The sequence below is a fragment of the Cibotium barometz genome, chromosome 18, assembly GCF_041138505.1.
Source record: "Cibotium barometz isolate CiBa-2024 chromosome 18, ASM4113850v1, whole genome shotgun sequence".
NCBI classification, from domain to species: Eukaryota; Viridiplantae; Streptophyta; class Polypodiopsida; order Cyatheales; family Cibotiaceae; genus Cibotium; species Cibotium barometz.
Window position 1 is genome coordinate 57,034,403 of NC_141063.1, and position 21,867 is coordinate 57,056,269.

General features: G+C 40.3%; 1 protein-coding gene across 1 annotated transcript; it reads left to right on the forward strand.

Moving 5' to 3' along the window:
• Positions 1-18,857: 18,857 nt before the first annotated feature.
• LOC147629513 (uncharacterized) lies at positions 18,858-19,334 on the forward strand. Its single transcript, XM_086812923.1, has one exon. The coding sequence runs from the start codon at positions 18,858-18,860 to the stop codon at positions 19,332-19,334; it is 477 nt and encodes a 158-aa protein (XP_086669049.1).
• The last annotated feature ends 2,533 nt before the right edge of the window (positions 19,335-21,867 follow it).

A 21,867-nucleotide genomic window follows, 5' to 3' on the forward strand; every position in this document is an offset into this window, starting at 1 on the left:
CTTGAGTTGCTAAAGCATGCCCTAAAAGTTCTTGGGAAATGGCAAAAGGAATGGAGAGATATTGAATGTCTAACAGAGGGATGTTTTTAGCTATGCAAAAAATCACCAAAAAGTGATTAAAAACTTGATAAATGCTAATCCTATGCTATTCTTTAATGCGAGAAAAGTAATACGAAGGTGAAAAAATCAACCTAGCTCTAATACGAAGGTGAAAAAATCAACCTAGCTCTAATACCAACATGAAATTTGCTATGGAGGATCAAATATGGTGATTAAACACATGATTAAATGGAAATGATGTTAAGCACAAGTGTTAAATACTAATAAAAATGATTACCTTATGATGCTCATAAATGATAACATAATTGGAGGTGAAGAAGTTGCATGAATTTCATTAGATGTGAGACTCTTATATAGGCTAGAGTACATAATATTAAGTTTGCAACATTAGGTGTTAAACCTTGATCTAAATCATCTCCACCTTCCCTCCTTTATTCATGGACCTAAAAGTGACTTGCCTTCCTAGATTCAAGCTGACTGATCTAATCACACCTACTGACATACCCACGACCTCTTTTGGCTAATTTTGAGCTACCAATTGACCCTTTTACATCATGGTAATGACGGACAATAACCTTTGAACACATTTGCCCATATATCTATGACATTTGTGTGGTTTTATGTGCACAGTGCAAGGTATGTGCCCCATACAACATTTCTAATCAGATGTCTGCCATATTTTTAACACCCCTCCTCAAACATTGAATTTACCCAATGATACAATTGGTCATGCTAACTCTCATGAGCCTAATTCAGTACCCAATGCTCAGTGATAACATGCATGAGCGTGGTCTGACTGACAATGCCATACAAGGTTATGCCAATGTGAACTGAGAGGCTTTAGTCATGTGTACAAAAGAGGTATGGGATGACTTAGAAGAGTGTGACAATGACATGGATGCATGTATGAGTGTAGAGGAAACTCATGTGTATAGGGCAATGCCTTACAATAGCACTTTAGAATAAATGTTCAAAAAAGGTCATAGACAGGGCCTCATGATGGGGGCCCTTGTCTTCATCCTTGTTTCCCTCTTGGTCTTCACCACTGATCTGCATCTCTTCCATGAGATAGGCTCGTTCCATCTTCTTCGTACCAAAACAGTTCTTCTCTTCATGGGGCCAAGCTTGTGACAAAAGTCACAAACAAGAGTGTTGTTGTAGCCCTTGTGAGAGTTGCCTTTGTATTTGCCTTTCTTGTGAGATCCTGCATAAAGAGCATGTTCAGTAGGCAAAGTAGATGATGAAGACTCCATTTTTTTGGTCTTTAGTTTCTCTCTTTTCCCATGTCTTGTTTTGCAATATGCTGGCCAACTCTTGTTCCTCTGTTCTCATGTCTTCCTCTACAATATGCTTGGCCAACTCTTGTTTCTCTGTTCTCATGTCTTCCTCTATAATAGGAAGACATGAGAATAGAGGAAGACTCTTGGCCAATTCTTGTTCCTTTGTTCTCATGTCCACTACTCTTGTATCCTTTTCTACAATATGCTTTGACAAATCTTGTTCCTCTATTTTCCACTGCTTTTCTAGAACTGCTCCTTGGAAAAGAGCTTTGAGATATCCTCAAATCTTAATTTTATTATTTAGTTTTGTTAGCTTCTTCATCTCATCCTTTAGATTATTATACAACTTTTTTGCCCATGCTATTCTGGATCCTCCCTATACTACCTTCACGAATCCATAGTTTTTCTTGGACATGCAGTATGGTTTGTGAACCAGGTTTATCATCTCCACCACAAGCCTCATCTACTTTTGTCTCCATCCTCATTTTGGTTCCTGTGATTTTGTATTCCTTGGCTCTTCCTCTCAGCAGTATTCCAAACTGATGGTGGATGAAATCTTCCTTATTTGTTGCCTTGATTTCGATTTCACCCTCTAGGGGGGTCTTAAACTCTTCTGCTACATACACTCATGAGAACTTCATTTTCTTACCAAATTGTAGTTTTATTATGTTTGATTTAGATAGCTTGGCTAGGTACCTTTCTACATGCAAATTGAATTGAAGCTCTCCTCTCTATATAGCCGTTCTGCTTCTATGACTTATTTGAGAATATCAGAGCTTAGGTGTTTGAATCCCACCATTTTGTTGGGACAATCAATTGGGTTAGTTTATGATAGAGACAAAGGGACATAGATGCATGATTGTAGAGGGTTGCAGCACTCAACAAGCTGAAAGTGACAGTGAAGGGCACCGCGTGATTCCCCCAACTCAAGAAGAGGTTGTAGTCACTAAATGATTGTCAGCTCTGGGTGCACTTTTTGATGACTTTGTTGCATACCACCGAGATCTTCATAATTGAGCACGATCCCCCATTTTTGTGTTTATATGAAAAAGGCATAGGGGTGAGCATTTATTACTGATGTGACATGCCTACCCTTTTTCTTATTCTCACTATTTATGAACATTTCCTTTGATATTATTGGCATCGCCAACCCTATAGTTGGCTCTTCTTCTCCCCATTATCATGTCATTCAAGAGCACATCTTGATCTTTTATTTCTACATGAAAATTCTTGAGTGTTTTTCCCATAACCATTCCATGGTATGGCTTCATCCTATAACCATTTACTTTTCAACTTTCTTGGGTGTGGTCCCATCCTAAAATTGAACAATAAGATTGCATCACCATCCTCAAGATTTTGAATTTTGAGTTCGTCCACCATCGGGATCTTTTTTGTCCCTCTGAACCACTACTATGCAAGCACTAAATAGTTTTCTCTTCTAATTTTAGGAGGTTCTCTATTATATGCTTCTCAAATTCTTTCGAACATAGCCTTTCTAGCTATAGTTACTTCAAGGTTTGGCACTAGGATCTCCATGGGCACTAGAGCCACTAACCCATACACCACGGAGAAGGCTTTTAGTCATGTGGTGTTCTTATAAGCTATATAGAATGCAAATTTGTGTCCCAATCCATTTGGTTTTCATTAATATTCCCTTTAGGATGATTCAGTTTGTGGATTCCACATAGTTAACTTCTTATTTATCACCATTGGCCTGTGAACTATACACAGTGACTTATTGTGTAGCACCATGTGCTACTCTATTAATTTCTTGGTTACTTATGTAGCGACGTTTTAGTCTCTCAACAAGCATGTCAACACCAAAGGAGTACAAACCCATCTAGAGTCGTGATAGCATATTGCTCATGGAAATGCTAGGGTGGGGAATACAAAAAGTTTATGGAAAAGGAGTAACAACCCCCCTTGCCTAGTCTAGCATTCATCCTTGGGAGCATTACTATACGAGGGGTGTGAGTGAGAAGTTCCTGATGGTGTCATATTGAAGTAGAGGATTTATAGAAAAGGGCTAGAAAATCTTTAACATGCTGCATTGGAAAAATTCTATCATAAAACGCTCCTCAAATGTCCTTTGGTGGATGATGGGATGGTGCACTCGTATAAGTCATATATTTATCTTAGTGTTGGGTCGATGGTGGAATTGAATTATTGCACTTCAATTTCATGATAAATGTGCCACCCCTGAGAGCTTTTCACCTCTTTGAATCCTTCGAGGTAGGTATCCAATGTGTGGAAGATCTTACATGTGGCTTGGACATGCAGGTCTGTAGAATCTTTGTGCTTACCCACCATGAACATGCTCATCACCTCGAGCATTTGCTATTCAGTTATGAGTTTATTTATTTGCATTTGGTGGTGAGCTTTTTTTTCTTAGCAAGATTTGGTTCCATGGGTTTTACTCTCTAATGATATGGCACTTGACATGAGTCCATGTTAGCATGTGACATGATATGGACATACATGCTATCATGGATATACATGCTACCTTGTACACTATGGACACACATGAATCATCCACCATGGAGACACATGCTACCATGTGCACCATGGACGCACATGCATCATCCACATCATGGCCATGAATGACATCATAAATCATGGCCTTGTATGGTCCATATGGTCGAAATGGGCTCTATGTGATTGGAATGGGCTCTATGGCCTTGTATGGTCGATATGGTCGGAATGGGCTCTATGGCATTGGATGGTCCATATGGTTGGAATGGGATCTGTGTGATCTCTATATGCTTGTTGTTGTCTTGGTGGGATCTATATGGTCTATATGTCAACACATGATTGGAATGGATGCTCTTTGTGATCTATATATGTTGGAATGGATGCTCTTTGTGATCTATATATGTTGGAATGGATGCTCTTTGTGATCTATATATGCTCGGTGTCATCCTGGTGTTATTTGCACATTGCATATATATCCCATAAACATCTCCATTTATGAGGATTGCAAATACCTCCAGTACTGGAGTACCTCCAGTACAAACTTGAACTGAATTACGTGAAACTGCATTGGCAGTTGGATTCGCTTTTGCATTGAGAACATTAGCCACTAAGGAATCCACATTATGAGCTACATTCTCTTGGGTTTGTGTCTAATTACGAGTTTTGTACAAGGGTGCCTTGAAAGTCTTTTTCAAGGGAACAAAACCATCCTGATCCGTTGTACTTCTCCCTTTAGTCTTGTCAAATGGCACAACCTTACTGGTGGAGGCTTGCCGATTAACATGCAATGAACCTTTTGGTTTTTATTGCTGCTTAGCCATAGTAGCAGAGGTGACATAGGAATGGCGTTTGCAGTAGAAGTAGAAGGCAAAACTGATGCCATCGGAAGTTTGGGCCACAACTGGTGGTTTATGAATGATAGTGGGACATTTATTGGAGATGTGCCCAAACTATTTACATTTAAATCATGCACCAGCAAAGGTGTCCCAAATCATCTTATAGTTTCGACGGCCAATCCCAAGCTGTGTATTATCAATACATTTTATTCCAATAGAGACCGAAGGAACAACAAGCCTAGTTGTATCCCACTAGAGAATCATAAAACGAGTTCCATCTTTAGTAGATCAAGGAGGACAAATTACCTTACCCAATGAAGAGCCAACCTAGGCAAATATTCATGGAAATGCTCTGGGAAATGTTTCACTATGACCCACACCGGGCATTTACGCTTAATGATACTTTCATAGTTTTTATTCGCCGACCATGGCAATACATGAACCAATTGAGTGCCAAACATGAGGGGCGATTTCTCTAACAAAGCTACTTTGTGTTTAGGTTCTTTAAAAAGAACCTCATAAAATCCTATGGCAACCTAGTACACACCATCAACTACATTTCCCTGCAATCCTAATTTTATCCATTTTGCCACCTTATTTGCAAGAGGCATTTTGCCATGGAAAAAAACCATTATAGCATTTTCTGAGAAATTCTTCAGTGGTGAGACCACTGAAGGGAGAGGGATATCAAACTGAAAATGAGGTTCTGACAATTGCCAATCTTTTTAACTGTCCCCAAAGTCATCAAGCAGCATATCATGAACAAAACGTTCCTTAGGAGATAACTCCTGCAGAGATTTGCCAAGTTCTGTACAAAGAACCTTGTTCATGTGCTCATCATTCTTGTGAACATGATGATAAACCTTGATATTTACATTCAGGTGTGAAATCAACTAATCCGAAGAAGAGTCCATAGTGAAGCACGCACTGTAGAGAGTTTCTCTCGCTCAATACACACACACACACACACACACACACACACACACACACACACACACACTTTTTTGTGAAACCACTGCTTCATTGATAAAACAAATGTAAAATCATAGCTGTCCCAGAGCAGGACAACCAGGGCTCAGATCAGAAATAGTCTAAAAACACCTCAAGCTGCAAAAAAGCAAGCTCTCCAAGATCATAAGAATCTCTAAGACTGGTAAAGAGATCTACAGAATAAGGAACAACATAAGGAAAAAGAAGCTGATTCTGGACACGATAGATAGTTTAGAAAGCCGAGAATCTCGTCCAATCCAAGAAGATTGCATAAGGTGGCAATGTAGGAGAGAGTCGACCAAACAGCCAAAACTTCCTCCCAAAAAGCCTACCTAGAAATTGTGCCTGTAGAACCCCTGACAATCTGTCTAGGAGGGCTCTAGAGTGGGAGGAGTACCACAGAAGATGGGGCATTGTCTTATATGGGTGAGAGCATCACCTATAAGAGCTGAAGCAATGTGTCTACTATGAGCCAAAAGAATCCCCATTGGAAAAACACCCATAATACATCTCCATAGAAATAGTCGTTGCTTCAATGTCAATTTGCTCTTCCATATCCTTCCCAATGCTGCTCTCCACCAAGGCAAGGATTTAGACATCTAAGATGATTTGCATGCTCATGAACCGAAGAGGGGGGGGGGGTGCAAAAGGAACTTGTATGCCCTAGAAACTGAGAGCTGATGAAAAGGAAGAGGTGTGCCGCCTGTTTGTAAGTCTATCTTGTTCTTGAAGCTTGTTCTTGAAGTGCAAGTATTGGTTGCAATGGTTGCCATATTTCCATAATGACCCTCCAAATTGACCTATGATGTAATCCCAAGTGACAATTTCAGACTCTTTGAGAAAAATGAAAAAACCATACGATTCTCATCAATAACATCCTGTATGTGGTGGATTCTAAGCACGGAAAGGTTATAGGCCTTCCTTGGCTAAGTTAATGCAAGAGGCAATGAATGTTCTCCATAGCTAGAGTTTCCCAATGAATGTTCTCCATAGCTAAAGAGTTTCTTTGGTTTGGCCAACCAATGTATGTTGTGCAACAAAGATTTCGAGTCTTGAATGAGAGCAGTAGCATAGGGAGAACCCGTGATTTTGCCATCAAAATGCATAACGGGTGACCTAGAGTTCATATGCTTCTATATGCACGGAGACACACATACTTCCCAACATGCAAGCCCATGGCTTGATTGTGCCACATAATTAGGTAGCAGCATCGCCTTTCTCACGAGAACATGATAATGGATATTGAGAATATTAAGACCACCGTGCATCTTGGGTGAGCAAACCGAATCTTTCTTCATTAGATGAAGGGCTTTTCTGTCCGCTTTTGTTTTCCACAAGCAATCCAAGGCTTTAGACATGAAAATGTCAATTTGTCTGTGAGACCAAGGCAGCAAACGACAGAATTGCGCATATGCCATGATTATAGACTGCACTATTCGTAGACATACATTCAAAGGCCAAGTAGCTTCCAATATTCAATTTTGTGATGTAGCTTCTACATCACCCATTTAGTCTCTTCTTTAAGGGAGACCTCTCATCCAATGGGGTATCCAAGATGCCTAAGTATCTGATTAGGTGGCACAATTTGTCTTGGCCAAATCAATCTATGCCAATCATAATTCTTCAACGGTAAGAGCTTTGATTTTGCAAAGTTGACTTTCAGCCCAATAGCCAGCCCATAAAGCGACAAAGCTTGCATGATAACCCTGACATCAGGCTTTGTATTCCGAGGAAAGAAGAAAGGATCATCAACATAGGCTTGAGCCACAAAATTGTTTCCATTCCCCATGGAAATTCAATGTAGTAGGCCATCCTGTGACAACTTGTCTTATACAAGAGCATTGGATGTGTAGGAATAGCATAAAGCAAAGCACTGAGAGGACATCCTTTTTGACAGATTTTCCCAACTTCTAGTTCACCTCCCAAAATCCATTTCGTTGTACCTTCTTGATACCGTCAGCAAACTGTTGAGATTCAAGCTCGATGTTAGTGTGTGCCAGCTATGCTATGTGCTGGCATGCTAGGTAGCAGCATGTGTGAGACATAAATGACCGCGTCCAACTAGTCATAGTGTGTGGACATTAGCTAGGGTTAGATGTGTGTGGACACAACACATAGTGTGTCTTGTGTATTATGGATTATGGCTTTATGCATTGTGTGAGAAGGGAGATGGCTTCCCTCTATGGTTAAGGTTTGCAATATACATTAGGGTTTGCTCCTGTGTGTGTGTATCCTCTCCCTCTACGTGTTTTTCAACATGGTATCAAGGCCTGGTGCTCTCTATTAGGGTTTATGAGTGAGTGAGAGAAGAGGGAGAAGAAGCTGTGAAAGAAAAGCTATGAAGCTTGCCATTGAAGCTGTGAATCTTGGAGCACACCGATTTCTATCAGATCTGAGAGCTTGGCCTACCGGGTAAGGTATTCTAAACATCCTTGAGTGGATTGCAGGTGATTCAAGTAGAAACAAAGCAAATTAGGGTTGCCCAAAGCAAAGGAAAATTCTAGTTTTTTGGAAGCTTTCCATTGGAGCTTGGAAGCGGTGATGTATGGTGAAATAGATGCAAATCTGGCAAAGAAACATGTATGTGACAAGGATGAATGTATTGGCAACTCATGTACAAGCCCTACAACTGATTTTGGAGCAAATTTGATGCATATAAGTGATTGAAAATCACTGGTTTTGAAGCTCTCACAAAACAGAGAAATAGAGGTCAACTTTTGATGAAATTAGAGCAAGTTTTTGGCAAAAATCAATTCATTGATGGGTTGTACACTTGCATTGGAGTGTTAGGCAGCATTATACATCATCAATTGACACTTTAATCGCAATATGACTCTCATTTGGTCCTGTGAGCAGCATGTCATCGACATAGAGAGCAATGATTAGATGTACATCATCCACACGTTTAGCATACAAAGTGTTTTCTGTTGGACTATTCTGAAAACCATGTGCAGTCAAATATGCATGTATCTTTTCATACCAAGCTCGTGGAGCTTGATTTAAACCATATAAAGCCTTTTTCAACCTGCACACTTTGTTTTTCTGCCCTCTTTGAACAAAACCACGAGGATGTGATACATACACCTCCTCATGCAAATCTCCATTCAAGAACGCAGTCTTTATGTCCAACTGATGTACATTCCAACCATTATGAGCTGCCAATGCACAAATGCTACGAATGGTAGTCATACAACAAGTGGGAGCAAAGGTCTCATCAAAATCAATGCCCTTTTCTTGAGCATAACCCTTTGCAACAAGTCTAGCTTTATAGCAATCAACACTACCATCTGGCTTTCGTTTCAACTTAAAAACCCACTTACGTCCAATGACCTTTTTACCAATAGGCAAATCACACAAAGACCATGTACCATTCTTTATTATAGCATCATATTCATTTTGCATTGCAGCCAACCAATTTTCTGATTTTTGTGCCTCATCAAATGAAAGAGGTTCTTCCTCTTCACACATACTAGACATAGCCAAAGCATAACAATCTGATGCTGCATAAGAGGCATGCTGAAAACCTGAACGAGTACGACTAGACATAGGTGCATCAATTTTACTATCACGCAAGGTTGCACCAGCCATTTAGGCATACCTCTAGCCTGCTCATTTTCAGCCCTATCCTCATGAATTACATCCTATAAATCTGCATCAGAAATAGGCTGATCTATGATGTCGTTTGAAATCTGCATAGGCTGAATATTTTCCTCATTATGACTTACATTTGAATTCCCACCTGTAAATAGAGGCAACAACGTATCAAATACATCCCGTGAGCTCACACCTGTCTCTTTGGTACATGATAACAAAGGCTGCATAGCATCTTCCACAAAAACATCTCAACTAATTAAGATACGCTTTGACTGTGGATGATACAATCTGTAACCCTTGCTCTCAACACTGTAACCAACAAAAAAGGCATTTGACAGCCTTGTCATCCAATTTTCTACGTTGTTGCACAGGCACTAAAGCATAGGCCAAGCAACCAAAGACACGCAAGTGACCAATAGAAGGCTTCCTACCATGCCAAGCTTCGTATGGAGTAATAGAATGCAAGGCCTTAGTGGGACACTTGTTGACTACATATGCAGCACACATGACAGCCTCAAGCCAAAACGCATGTGGCAAAGCTTGGCTCTTGACCATACATCGTGCCATCTCCATAAGTGACCTGTTTTTCCTCTCAGCAACACCATTTTGCTGAGGGGTATACGGCACTGTACATTGGTGTTTTATCCCACGACTAGCCATAAATGCATCAAACTCTTTAGACATGTACTCCTTCCCTCGATCAGAACGGAGGGTGCCCACAGTACAATTGGATATATTTTCAACCATAAGCATAAACTGTTTGAAGCACAAAAACACTTCGGACTTTGCCTTCAGTGGATATACCCATGCATGCCTTGAGTAATCATCAATGAAAGTCACGAAGTACAAGTGTTTACCAAATGACGGAGTTTGCATAGGCCCAATCACTATGTACAAGTTGCAATTTGCGAGTGGCTCGCACAGAACCATCCTTTGGAAACGCAGAACGCTGCATTTTGCCCAAAATACAGCCGTCACAAACATGTTTCAATGGTGCCTCAAGAGGGGGCAATGAAGCAACCATATCAAATTTCTGCAAACGCAGCAAACTAGCAATGTTCAGATGACCAAAACGAGCATGCCATAGTTTTGCATCTGAAACTACCTTTTCATCAAAAACTGCATTTGCTAAATCTTCCACACACTTGTCATAAGAATTGAGCCTATACAGCCCACGGAACAAGGTGCCAAATGCAATAATCGTATCACCAGAAGTCAAATCATGAACAGTACATCTGTTATCCACAAATTTGACTACAAGTCCAAGTCTTGCAAGCGCAGAGACAGACAATAGATTCTTCTTTATCCCTGGCACATACAAAGCATTTGAAAGTGTGAAAGCGCTGCCATTTGCAGCAGTAAGCATAATTTTACCAATACCCTTCACTGGGTAAGAAGCATTATTGGCACATGTGACAGTATTCCCATTAGAGACAGCCTCAAGACAAGTGAGCATATCACGATGCGAGGTAATGTGCTTTGTAGCACCACTGTCAAAATACCAAACATCAGAGTCAACAGAAACTACCAAATATGCATCATGTACAGATGGGTCATACTGGCAATACACGCTAAATGCCCATTCTGTATCCTGCACAACATTTGCAGAATCTACATTTGTAGAAGCATCCGCTATTGTGGCTGCATTTGACTCTTTCTTCTTTGCCTCTTTAGCCTTTAGCGCTTAGGGCAATTGTTAATGACATGATCAGTTGCCTTACAATAGTTGCACCTCATTTTTTTCTTGCCTTTATCAAGAGCCTTCTCAGACCTATTGTTGCTACCTGTGGAAGGAGAAGAAGTTGCAGACCTACTAATAGGAGAAGAAATAGTGGAAGGCGCTGCCTTACCACTTCTTCTCTGCTGGGCAGCAGCAACAAATGCCTGATCAACTGCACGCTGCCTAGCCCTGTTTTGCCTGGACTGCGCTTCTTGCAAGAGCTTGTTGACTAAAGTATCATACTTGACAACATCAGGTCTGTCCTCAGTAACAAGTCTCCACGTGGAAGCAAAAGTCTGATATGACTCAGGTAAAGCATCAAGAACAGTCTGCACAAGAGAATGATAAGGAATAATCTCACCTGCAGAAATCAACTGTTCCTTGAGATCTTTAATCTCAGCAAGAAAACATTCATGTTATCATCTTCCTGCATAATCTTTGATTCTAGCTCTTTACGCAGGTAAGAGATTTTTGCCTCGTTACGACCTGCATACAAACCACTAGAATATCCCAAGCCTGTTTTGCTATTTTAGCTGAACGAATATGTGGGGTGATGTTACGTTTGATAGAAAGTGCAATCAAGGCATGAGCCTGCGCATCTTTACCATCCCAACAACGAGCTTGTTCAGCAGTGGGTAAAACAGCAGCAACAGTAGAGCTGCTAGAACCTGCAACATCCTCAACAGATCCTACATCCACAGAACCTGGACGTACATCCATACCCTGCACAATGTTCCACACTCCATTTGCAACCAAAACATGCTGGATCATGTATGCCCAAAGTGGGTAGTTGCTGTCTCCATCCAATTTGTCATCAGTAGACAACATGCGAAATACATCATTGCTGTTATCAGCCATGGCCATTGACTGAAACTGATGCAAAAGCTACCTGTAATGAAGCAAAGACTGAACAGAGAACAACTCGTGCTATGTAGCACGGTCCACAATAGAATATATATGCCTGTTTTGCAGAAAACTGCACTGTCAAAATTTATGCAAAAAATGACGAAAACACCTGTGCAGAACTTGCAATGCAAAAACGGAGCCCAAAACGACCTTAGATGCGATTTTTGAGAACGCAAAGCTCTACGGGATTAATTTGCAGAGTATAGGGACCTGCAAGCGCTCGTGAATGCTCACCTCAATCGGAGAACGTGAGTCGGAGGGTGCTGGTGGCGTAGCCCTAGGAGCTGATGCCTGCTCTGATACCAATTGTTGGAATTAGGGTTGCAGGAAAGCACACCAAGCTTGGAGAAGAAGAAGCAAGAATGCACACAACACATAATATATTAGATTGTGTCAATGTACAAAAGATAAGTTAGCCCTAGAATGATGGGCGTATATACAAAAGCCGAGGAAAAAAACCTCCTAAAGAGGGAAAAAGTGCCCCGGTGGTCCTAAGTGTGTTCACACACATCACTGCCTATATATATGGCAACAATTCCAAAATTACCTGAGAAGGAGGCTACATGATTGGTTGGAGCAATTATGATCTATGGAGCTGGAAATGAGCTGATTAAACAGGGCTGTCTACTGTGTTCAGTGAAACAGAGTGTGTGATTAATCGACTAATTACTCTCTTGTCTTAAACAATTGGTCTAATTCCTTTTACATGGAGTTAGTGGACATCATTGCTAAGCTAATGAATGCCTGGTCTCTCAATTTGGACAAGGATTGAGGAAATTAGAGTAAATTTACTACTAGTTTTATTGGTTTTTTTTGGTTTTTCTCAAAACTGAGAAGGGGGTTTGACAAAATTGGTATGTACACATCTTGGATGGTGTTGATATGCAACATTGAGGTTGTTTAGGTGTCAATGCAAGTTATCCACACTTGATTGAACCACTACATTGCAATTTGGAGCCTTGGAAAGTGCATCAAAGCAAGGTATCTTTTGAACAGCGTAAACCAGTTCATTTTGGATGCATACAGTTTGATTTTCTACATCAAAAGTGGAGTTTGTTGACTACTTTGGAGTATCTAGAACACTCATTAGAGTGTGGTTGAGCTGAGGAAGGCTCGTTTATAGATTTGGACGTGTGCGGAAGGTGTATTTACATTGAGCAAATATGTCGGATAATCCAGTACAAATTGTGGGTGAAAAATTAGATAGGAAGAACTTCCAGGCATGGAAGTACAGGATCAAAAGTTTTCTAAAGGGAAAAGGTTTTTGGAATCTTATTACAGGTGCGGAGCTAGAGCCAGAACTACCCCGACAACCTACACAGCAGTAGGTTATAGCTCATAAAAGCAATGGTCAGAAAGAGCATACAAAGTGTTGCATTATCTGTCTATATGTATTTCGGATGATATACTCATACACATACATGATGCTGAGAATCCCAAGGATGCATGGGATACATTGGTAAAGTTGTTTGATACAGACACTAGTGCTCGCAAGTCTCAGTTGCAAGACAACAGATTCATAATGTGAAACGGAATAGAAGGAGCATCCATGATTATGTACAAGAAATAAAGAAGTATACAGATGCATTGGCAACAATCAATGCCTCCATGCCTGATGATGATTTGGTAGACATTACTTTGCGTGGTCTTGGCAAGGAGTATAAATCTTTTGATACATCTATCTCGGTTTGGAGTACAGGTTTACCAGACTTTGATGAGTTGGTTTCACTCTTGCTTGTTGAGGAAATCAAACTCAGTGACTCGTTTCATGATGCATCTACTAGCCATGATGATAATGGCAGAAATCAGGTTTTCTACTCACAAAGAGGATTTAGAGGCAGGGGGAGATTTGCATCACGTGGCAGTGGTAATGGTCGTGGATGGTAGGACAGGTCACCACAACAGAATTTTCAGCCTACATATGGTGCTAGAGGTGGTCATGGATATACACCTCAAAGAGGCAGAGGTAATCCTTGTGGTAGAGGACGTTGGCAAGGCCAACAAACATCTATGCAAGATGTGGAATGCCATTACTCTGGGAAATTTGGTCATATGGCACATGATTGTTTCCGCAAACAAAATGATTTGAGAGGGGGTAGAGCACAACATGGTGGACATTATGCACAACATGGTGGAAATTATGCATCAAACAGTAATGATGGCAACGCAAATCACTTGTTTTCCATGAAACATGTTGTGGGATCTATGATGAAAAATGCTGAAAATCATGACACTTGGTATATGGACTCTGGAGCATCAAACCATATGACTTGTCATGGTGAATGGTTTGAGCATATGAAGCCTATGGATGTGAAAGGCTATGTGGAGACAGGAGATGATACCCAGCATGCCATTACACATGTTGGAAGTGTACCATTGGTTATGCATAATGGTGAAACAAAATCTATGTCAGATGTATTGTATGTGCCTTCTATTACAAAAAGTTTGGCCTTAGTTGGTCAAATGGTGGAATAGGGATTACAGGTTTGTTTCAACAAGCATGGTTGCTTCGTTGAGGACTTCAAAAATGGATGTAGAGTCATTGCCAAAGGCAAGAAAGAAGGCAGATTATTTAAGCTGGATGTTGGGATTCTTGAGTTGAAATCAACCATGTTCTCTAAAAGCCAAAATGTGGTACAGGACATTGACATGTGGCATAAAAGGATTGGGCATGTGAATATACAAAGGTTAAAGAACATGCAGGCAAGAGGCATTGTTAGTGGGCTGCCTAGATTCAAGTATGATGGGAATATGCATGTTTGTGAAGTCTGTCAGTTTTGCGATATGTAAAGACCACTGCACATTATGGTCTTCTTTATGAGCATGGTAAAGGCTTGGATATACATGGCTACACAGATGCTGATTGGGCAGGTAGCTCATATGACAGGAGGTCTACTAGTGGTTATGCCTTTACACTTGGAAGTGCCGTGTGGTGAGTTGGAGTAGCAAGAAGCAACCTACTGTTGCTTTATCTAGTATAGAGGCTGAATACAGAGGTGCAATCATTGCTACTTGTGAAGGAGTATGGTTAAAGAATCTCTTGGCTAATTTGGATGAGCCTATTGATGGCAAAGTTGTCATTCATTGTGACAACATGAGCAGCATACAGTTGGCCAAGAGTCCAGTGTTTCATGCGCGGACCAAACACATAGAGGTCCATTATCACTTTGTCAGAGAGAAGGTGCTAGATGGTACAGTGGATCTACAGTGGATCTACAGTATGTGAAGACTGAAGAGCAAGTGGCTGACATCTTTACAAAGCCACTTAGCAGGGAGAAGTTTGAGTACTTCTGTACTATGTTGGGAGTACATGGGATGAGTTTGAGGGGAAGTGTTGAGAGCTTTGATATCCCAAGCTCATCTACATCTTCATCTATGGCAGTACATCATGAGCTTGAGAGGGGCTGTTGAGATTTAAGCTCGATGCCAGTGTGTGCCAGCTATACTATGTGCTGGCATGTTAGGTAGCAGCATGTGTGTGCCAGCTATGCTATGTGCTGGCATGTTAGGTAGCAGCATGTGTGAGACATAAATGACCGCGTCCAGCTGGTCATAGTGTGTGGACATTAGCTAGGGTTAGATGTGTGTGGACACAACACAATGTGTCTTGTGTATTATGGATTATGGCTTTATGCATTGTGTGAGAAGGGAGATGGCTTCCCTCTATGGTTAAGGTTTGCAATATACATTAGGGTTTGCTCCTGTGTGTGTGTCTCCTCTCCCTCTACCTGTTTTTCAACCTGTGTGTGTGTCTCCTCTCCCTCTACCTCTATGGTTAAGGTTTGCAATATACATTAGGGTTTGCTCCTGTGTGTGTGTCTCCTCTCCCTCTTCCTGTTTTTCAACACAAACAACATTTTTCATTTTGCACCCAAATCCCATTCTATCCATTACCTATGCTATAAAATCCCATTGAATAGTATCAAAGGCTTTTGTTATGTCCACTTGCATAACGAGGACATCTTGGTGCGTGTATTTGGCATATTAAAGGGACTAAAATGGCTGTTCAGAAGGTGCATGTGTGGTTGCAGGTGTGTGAGGCACTCCTCCCAAGGATCACCTAATACACATGCATAAACAAGATTAGAGAAACCAAATAAAAGGGGTGCATACAAGCTCACCACCCAACCGCGATCCTTGGAACTCCTCCCAAGGATCACCTAATACACATTCATAAAAAATATTAGAGAAACCAAATAAAAGGGGTGCATGCCATAGTCACAAAAAAATGCACAAAACGGCACCCCAAAACGAGAAAATGCCATTTTCCCGACTAGCCTTCATGGAAACGGACAGAACGGGGCTGGAAATGGGTTGATGCCCATGTGGCAAAAAAATGCCCAAAGGCCCTTCGCTACTACCCACATGGCATTAAAAAAACAAAAAAACGTAACGTTAAAAAAAACGTTCGTTGCCCTATCCCATTGAGAAAACGCTGCGTTGCAACCCTTCGCTTCATGCCCGTTACTCGCTTCCTGCCTGTTGCCTCAATGGCTACGTTCATCGTTCACCACACCATATAAGCCTGTAGTACAATGTTTGTTTTGTACAAGTGTACTTACTTGTACACAAGTTTCCACAGCTGAGATTCAAATCCCAAAGCTCAAGCTATTACCTCTCTCCCCCCCCCCTCTCTCCCTCTCTCTCTCTCTCTCTCTCTCTCTCTCTCTCTCTCTCTCTCTCTCTCTCTCTCTCTCTCTCTCTCTTTGTGTGGAGAAAGGCCAAAGTTAGAGCAAGGCAATCACATTCAGTTTCTTGGTCCTCCACTTTTAATCAATAAGTGTTTTTTTAAAATTTACAAATGGGCCTTGCTTTTTTTTTAAAATGTCCATTGACTTTTTTTTAAAAATAGAGCAAGGTAGGATCTTAATTAAATTGCACATTTTTTAAATATAACAAGTCCTTTTTCAATTAATCCATCTCTTCTTCTTATTGTGCTACATTGAATAGTTTTCAATTAAATGACATTCTATGGGCGGCGATGTGGTTGTCATTCACGTGTGGGTGAGCGACAATACATCGCATTGTCAATGCCCTTTGCCTCTTCAAGAGCCTGATATTGTGAGAGGCAATCTCTAAGAGGGCTCGACGATGTCACGCCCTTCCCTATGGTTTTAGGATGATGAAGATTGCTTGCTATTGCAAATGGTCCCAAGACACACTTAAAGACAAGCACCCATATGACAAAACCTACAGCCTGTAGAAGCACCTGTTGTGGCCCTAGTTCATGCTGAGGCACCTGCCAGTCATGAAGATTAGGACAATAAACCCAGGTAGAAAGTTGCCTGTTGTAACTTGTAATGCCAAAAACTATTGCTAATGTTGAATGAAAAAAGAATTGATTTTTCTTCGAACTGTGTCTGCTCTAGTGTGTACTTTCTTTTATTCAGAAACTCCTGGTACCTTGTCCTTATTGTCCATTGCAATGACCGATAGTTCCTCATTCCTTCTTTGCAGTCTTTGCACCCATGGCCTCCATGGATCAGTCCCATTCCATCTTAAAGAAGTCAAACTCTACGGAGTGGTGTTGGTGGGATGAGGTATTGGCGGAGGGTGCCTGCAAAACAGGAGGCGCAAAAAAGAGGACATGCAAATATTGTCTCCTCACAAAGTCAGGTAGTGCAGCTCGTATTCAAGCACACCTGCTGCTTCATCAGCATGGATAGGACATTTCGTTATGTACTAACATCACTAGTGAAGCACGAGAGGAGCTTCATTGGAAAGACGAAGCGACACAGTCATCTTCATGAGCTCGGAGAGCAAGGGTGGGAGTAGATCCTTCCACATACTCTCAGTTCAGGACAAACCTTTGGAACCACTAGGTCTTCATTTAGTGGAATGCAATCATTTTTTGGACCCACTACAAGTCCATTGAGAGCACTACCACCAGCAGTGGGCGCGAGGGGTACTGTTCACTCGAGGCAGAGTACACTTTAGAGTAGATGGGACCCAAAGAAGAAGAAGGAGGACGTGGATGGTAGTGTCGTGCGCTTCTTCTACCATGATGCTATTGCCTTTCAAGCTGATGCTACTGCTCGTAGCTTCTACTTCAAGGACGTGGTGCACAAGATTGCAGACTATGGATCCACCTACACTCCTTCATCAACAATGGCATTGAGAACCACCTTACTAGAGCAAAGGAGAAGGGCATAGTTGCTGTAGCTACAGAGATTGTTAGGTCCTCTTGAGACAGGAATGGCATCACACTTATTGCAGATGGTTGGAGCGACACTCTAGATCCAGTCATGGTGTCATTGCCTATTCCAAAGAGAAATCTTACTTTATCTCATCGCATGATGCATCTGAGATAGGGAAGAGTGTAGAAGAACTTTTCCAAGAGTGGTCCAGCAGCCGTACAAGCGGTGGGTGAAGAGAAGGTGATCCAGTTTGTAGCTGATGGAGAGAATGCGAACAAGGTAACCAACAGATTGTTGTGTGAGAGGTTTCGTCATATCACATTTTCTATATGCATGGCACACTGCCTCAACAATCTTCTCAAGAACATCGGGAAGTTGGACTAGATTGCTCCCATCATAGAGCAAGCCACCCAGATTGTATCCTTCATTTACATGCACACTTTCTTGCTAGCTGAGTTTAGGAAGAAGTCTTCTAGAGATTTGCGCAAGTATTCAGACACTTGCCTTCGGATACAACTTCCTCATGTTGGGGTCTCTTAACAAGTGTTCTAGTGCCTTAAAGCAGTTGATAGTGAGTGATGAGTATGAGAGGCATGCTTTGTTTGGAATTGCTGTAGGGAAGACATGTGCGTCAAATATTGAAAACTATCTTTGGTGGGAGCAGGTGAGATGCATCATAGCTTTGGGAAAGCCAATCATCCACTTGTTGAGGATAATAGATTCACTTCAGCCATGCATTGGAAAGATTTACAAGGGGATGGACAAGATGGTGGAAAAGTTGGAGCACATCGAGTAAGATGAATAGAAATACCAGGTTTTAAGGAAGCTATGCCAGGATAGATGGGATATGTACCATTCACCTATGCATGTAGCAGGTTATTTGGTCGATCCCCAGTTTCAAACAAGCAATCAATACATTGACTCAGAGGTGGCAAATGGATGGGACATGATTTTGGAGAGACTTGAGCTTGACATTGCAAAGCAGAGAACTATCAAGTATCAACTGGTAGATTACATGGCTTGCAAGAGGAGGTTTGGAAGAGCCCATGCTTTGGTAGATTGCTTCACCACTGATCCATGTGTTTGGTGGGAGGACTATGGGGCAGACACTCCAGAGTTACAACAATTGGCCATCAAGATTCTGAGCCAGGCAGTCAGTTCCTCTTGTTTGGAGCAACTATGGAGCTCATTTAGCCATATTGCTTCAAAGAAGCAAAACCATCTAGGCACTCAAAAGACCAATGATTTGATTTTTGTGAGCGCCAATTTGCATCTTCTTGAGCGTAATGAGAAGCCCCAATCTTGGAAGCATTGGTTAGAGGAGGATGAGAAAGGTTAAGAGAGGCAGCGGAGCAAGCCAGTTTACTGCCTCACCTGATAGAGCTAGTTTGGGTGAAGCAGGGGGTTGGGGCTCTAACGACTTCCTAGATTATGATGGTTTGGGCTCAGATGATGTGCATATCTCGCAAGTTTGAGTCTACTCATGAGTTCCAAACTTGGCTAATGTATTGTACTTTCTATTCTAAATTTAACAAGAAATTGACTTGATCTTGAGGTGTCCTTCATGCAAATTTGAAAAAGTCTCGTTTGTTGAATTTGTAATTAACTAGTTTTTGGTTCTGTAATTTAATTTATTAAGTATATGTGCCGTTTCCTAACCATTTTCATTTCTGTTTTTTCTGAGGGGTTGCCGTTTTTGTTTTCGTTTCCCATTTCTAGGTGACTATGGTGCATGCAAGCTCACCTCCCCAACCGTATGTTCAGGTTTGCAAACGTCTCCTAAGACAAGGGCTAAGGTTTTGACTCCCATGAGTCCATGCCAGTCAGCCCTGGCATCCCATACCACCAGTGCTTGCCCACAAGGGCCCTCAGCAAGACTACCCGTGATCCACCATGTCCATGGCAAGAGTAAGCCTCTGAGTCCAAGTCCAGACCAAATTAAATCAATAATAACCCAAGACTCACTTATATAGTGCTTATTGTTGCTATAATAAGAGTCCTTGGATTTATTAAATTTGAACCCTGGTCACCTGAATATGCCTGCTTTCCCTAATCCTACATAATCTTAGGTCGATTAAAAAAAAGCATGATGCCTACATATAGTGTCATGCTTAAAATTATACCAAAAAAGTAATTTTAATTTTACTAAAACTAGACCAAAAAATGTAAATATAAAAAATCCATTTAAATAAATAAGAGATAGAATATCTTAAACTGATATTTTTTTAAATAAAAACTTACACAAGTATTTTTTTAAATTATTTTTTGGTAAACACTTACAACATGAGTATTTTTTCTAAATATTTTTTTGCTAAATAGTACAACATAAACCATCCAATTACTATAAAGTAAAATGAAATGAAATATTTTTCATGCTATTAATAACGTGTAATACTATATTTCTAATTTTATTAGTGTTTTTCCCTACGTTATTAGATTTTTTTTAAAGTAACAAAATCTTTAACTTAATTCACTCCATTTTATTTTGGATATAATGTATCTATTTTTAGATATAATTTAATCAATATTTATCCTCTAAAGCTTACTAAATTTGAGTTATTTTATCAATTTAGATGAAATTTAGATAATGAGTATCCATTATAAACACAGAACCAAGTTGCCATTTAAAGTTTAAGAAAAAAAAAAGATGTAAAATACACATTTTCAATGTGGATGCAAGATATTAAAATATTTAAAATTTTAAAAAATAGAATGTCTTCAAGTTTTAGATCTATTAGGTAGTTTTGTAATACTTAAAATTTAGATTATGTTTGTTTATTAAAAAATTATAAGGATTCTAATGAGAATTTGATACATGTTTTTAATTATTTCTTTATTATAATAAAAATAATTAAATGCATTTTATTCAAAATTTACACTTGTAAAATACAAGTTTTTAAACTCTACTAGGTATCCAAATTTTGTACAGTTTCTGTAGTTTTATTAAAATTAGTGGATAGATTTTACTTATTTTGGGTACTACAAAAATCAAGTCTGCCTAAACTATAATAACTTGCACTACACTACCCAGTTCTTGAATATTTTGACACCAGTGAAAAGTTCAGATTACAAGCATGTCTTTTGAATACTCAATAAAAAAAATGGGAGTTATGGAACTCCAAATACATGATCAAATTAAAACAAGGTATTACTATTGAAAGTACTATCGAGAGTTGTTGTCTTGATAATAACAGTTCCACAGCATATTATCACGCGATAAATTATAGTGTAGATGGAGATTATCATGGATAATCATCTTCTCACTAGCGTATTTGCTAGCCTAAATAAAATCCTTACAAACAATAAGTCATGAACAAAAAGCTTAATAAAAATTTAGGAAAATTTTCTATTATTCTATCTCAAATAGGGGCACACAACGAGTGAAAAAAGGTATTCAATTAATTAATGGAGGGGAACTTAGATAACATTTGTTATTGTTAGTAAGGTTTGACCTTAGGATAAAAAACCTTATGTAATAAATTTTTTAGTTATTAATTATTGCATTTTTTTTCCACAACGATTGCAACTGTTCAATAATGCGCGATCTGGTGATGGCTCGCAAGAGGCGGCCAACGATTGCATTCTTGTCGACTAGCAAAGCATATTGTGTGCGTACCTTGAGGGATGCACATAGTGCAAGGCAACCGTGGAGAAGGTTTGTTAAGGAGTTGGAGGTTCCTTTGCGTGCAAGAGAAAGATGGTGAATACAGATGGGTCCTCTCTCTCTCTCTCTCTCTCTCTCTCTCTCTCTCTCTCTCTCTCTCTCTCTCTCTCTCTCTCTCTCTCTCTCTCTCTCTCTCTCGGGGTTTTGATAATTCAAACATGAATTCTTTGTGTGGGTGTAAACAAAGCACGAGGAATTGTCTCTCTCT

Excerpts from the sequence above, each read along its gene's own strand:
- LOC147629513 (XM_086812923.1), top strand. The coding sequence starts at position 18,858 with ATGCATGTAGCAGGTTATTTGGTCGATCCCCAGTTTCAAACAAGCAAT.